Below are 1,361 nucleotides of genomic sequence, written 5' to 3' on the forward strand. Positions count from 1 at the left end.
CACCAAAACACACAAACCAACCAACCAACACACAACCTCACCCCACCCCCAAACACACTGATGTGAGCCCATTCCCTCTCCTAAGGAACACAGACATTAGGATGACACCTTCCTTCGTAGTGCAAAGACACTGACAATACCCCATGTATTGTCTATGTTAGAGCTTAGAGCTCTGGGTCAGCATGCTCAGCAGCCACCACTGCCTGCAGCTGCTTGGACAGAGACAACTTCATCACAGGGACATTTTCAGCCTGGTCTAGCAGTTCTTTCACTGGAAAGCAGTTGGCATAGCAAGGGTGCACAGGTACCTGAGTTCCCTTGGTTGCGAAGCTTGAAAAAGGTAGCTCTGAGATTGAGTTTACTGCTCAAGATAGCACTGCAATGCCCCACATGGCTGCGCCACCTTAGCCTGCAACAGCTCTAGGTGAAAAGGAAGGCCTGGGATGACATGAAAAAGGGCGACTTTTCTCAGCTCAGCCAGAGAAACAACCCATCCTTTTCCCTAGGAGAAAGATCATCCCAATTCCAGTTTCCACATGAAGAACCTTATAACGTGCACCTTCGACTTGTTCTTCGCTGGAACTGAGACAACTAGCACCACCGTACGATATGGGCTTCTGCTTCTTCTCAAATACCCAAAGATACAAGGTACCAGTCTGTGACCTCTTCCTCTCTAGCTATTCCCCTGGGCTATGTGCATGCCTAACACCACATCCTTCTGTCTGCTTTCCCTCTCGCTCTCTTTCTCTCTCTCTCTCGTATTTTAGCCCAATGGGTGAAGTCCTTGCATTGTCATTTTCCGGAATGGCCAAAAGAGATCCCTCTGCTTCACTGGCATCATCATCAGCTGCAGCCTCCTCACAGCCTGGGATCTGAATGTGTCCACATTTCATCTCCCAGTACTCCTATTTATTCAAGTAACTAGGACTCTCTTGGCATGGGCAGCACAGAAGCTGTATTCTAGTTATCACCAAAAGCAACATCCATGGTCCTGCCATTTGTGATGGGCAATATATTTCGATATTTTGGGGTTTATTTACCCATTTTATGGTTTGTGCCTCTCTTGACAGAGAAAGTTCAAGAAGAGATTGACCAGGTAGTAGGACGATCACGAAAACCTTGCGTGGCTGACCGGCCCCAGATGCCCTACACAGACGCAGTGGTCCATGAAATACAGCGCTTCATCTCCCTCATCCCCCTGGCTCTCCCTCACACCGTGGCCAAAGATACCCCGTTCAGAGACTACATCTAAGCTTCCTTAAGTTGAACAAAAAAGTGGCAGCACATTTGCTCTCAGGCTGTCAGCTACAAGTCAGCATCAAGAACTGATGTGACCTGTTTCTGTATACACTCAGACTTTC

General features: G+C 48.1%; 1 protein-coding gene across 1 annotated transcript in view; it reads left to right on the plus strand.

Annotated features, from left to right (window-relative positions):
• The window catches only part of LOC103811392 (cytochrome P450 2C8-like), a gene marked incomplete at its 5' end in the record, with an annotated part of 1,924 nt that extends 672 nt beyond the window's left edge, over nucleotides 1-1,252 (plus strand). Inside the window, 2 exons of the mRNA XM_009084363.1 lie at nucleotides 507-648; nucleotides 1,071-1,252. Coding sequence (XP_009082611.1) covers nucleotides 507-648; nucleotides 1,071-1,252 — 324 coding nt within the window. The remainder of the gene's footprint in view (nucleotides 1-506; nucleotides 649-1,070) is intronic.
• Between the last annotated feature and the right edge of the window lie 109 nt (nucleotides 1,253-1,361).

Source organism: Acanthisitta chloris, unplaced genomic scaffold, assembly GCF_000695815.1.
Source record: "Acanthisitta chloris isolate BGI_N310 unplaced genomic scaffold, ASM69581v1 scaffold10481, whole genome shotgun sequence".
Taxonomy (NCBI): Eukaryota; Metazoa; Chordata; class Aves; order Passeriformes; family Acanthisittidae; genus Acanthisitta; species Acanthisitta chloris.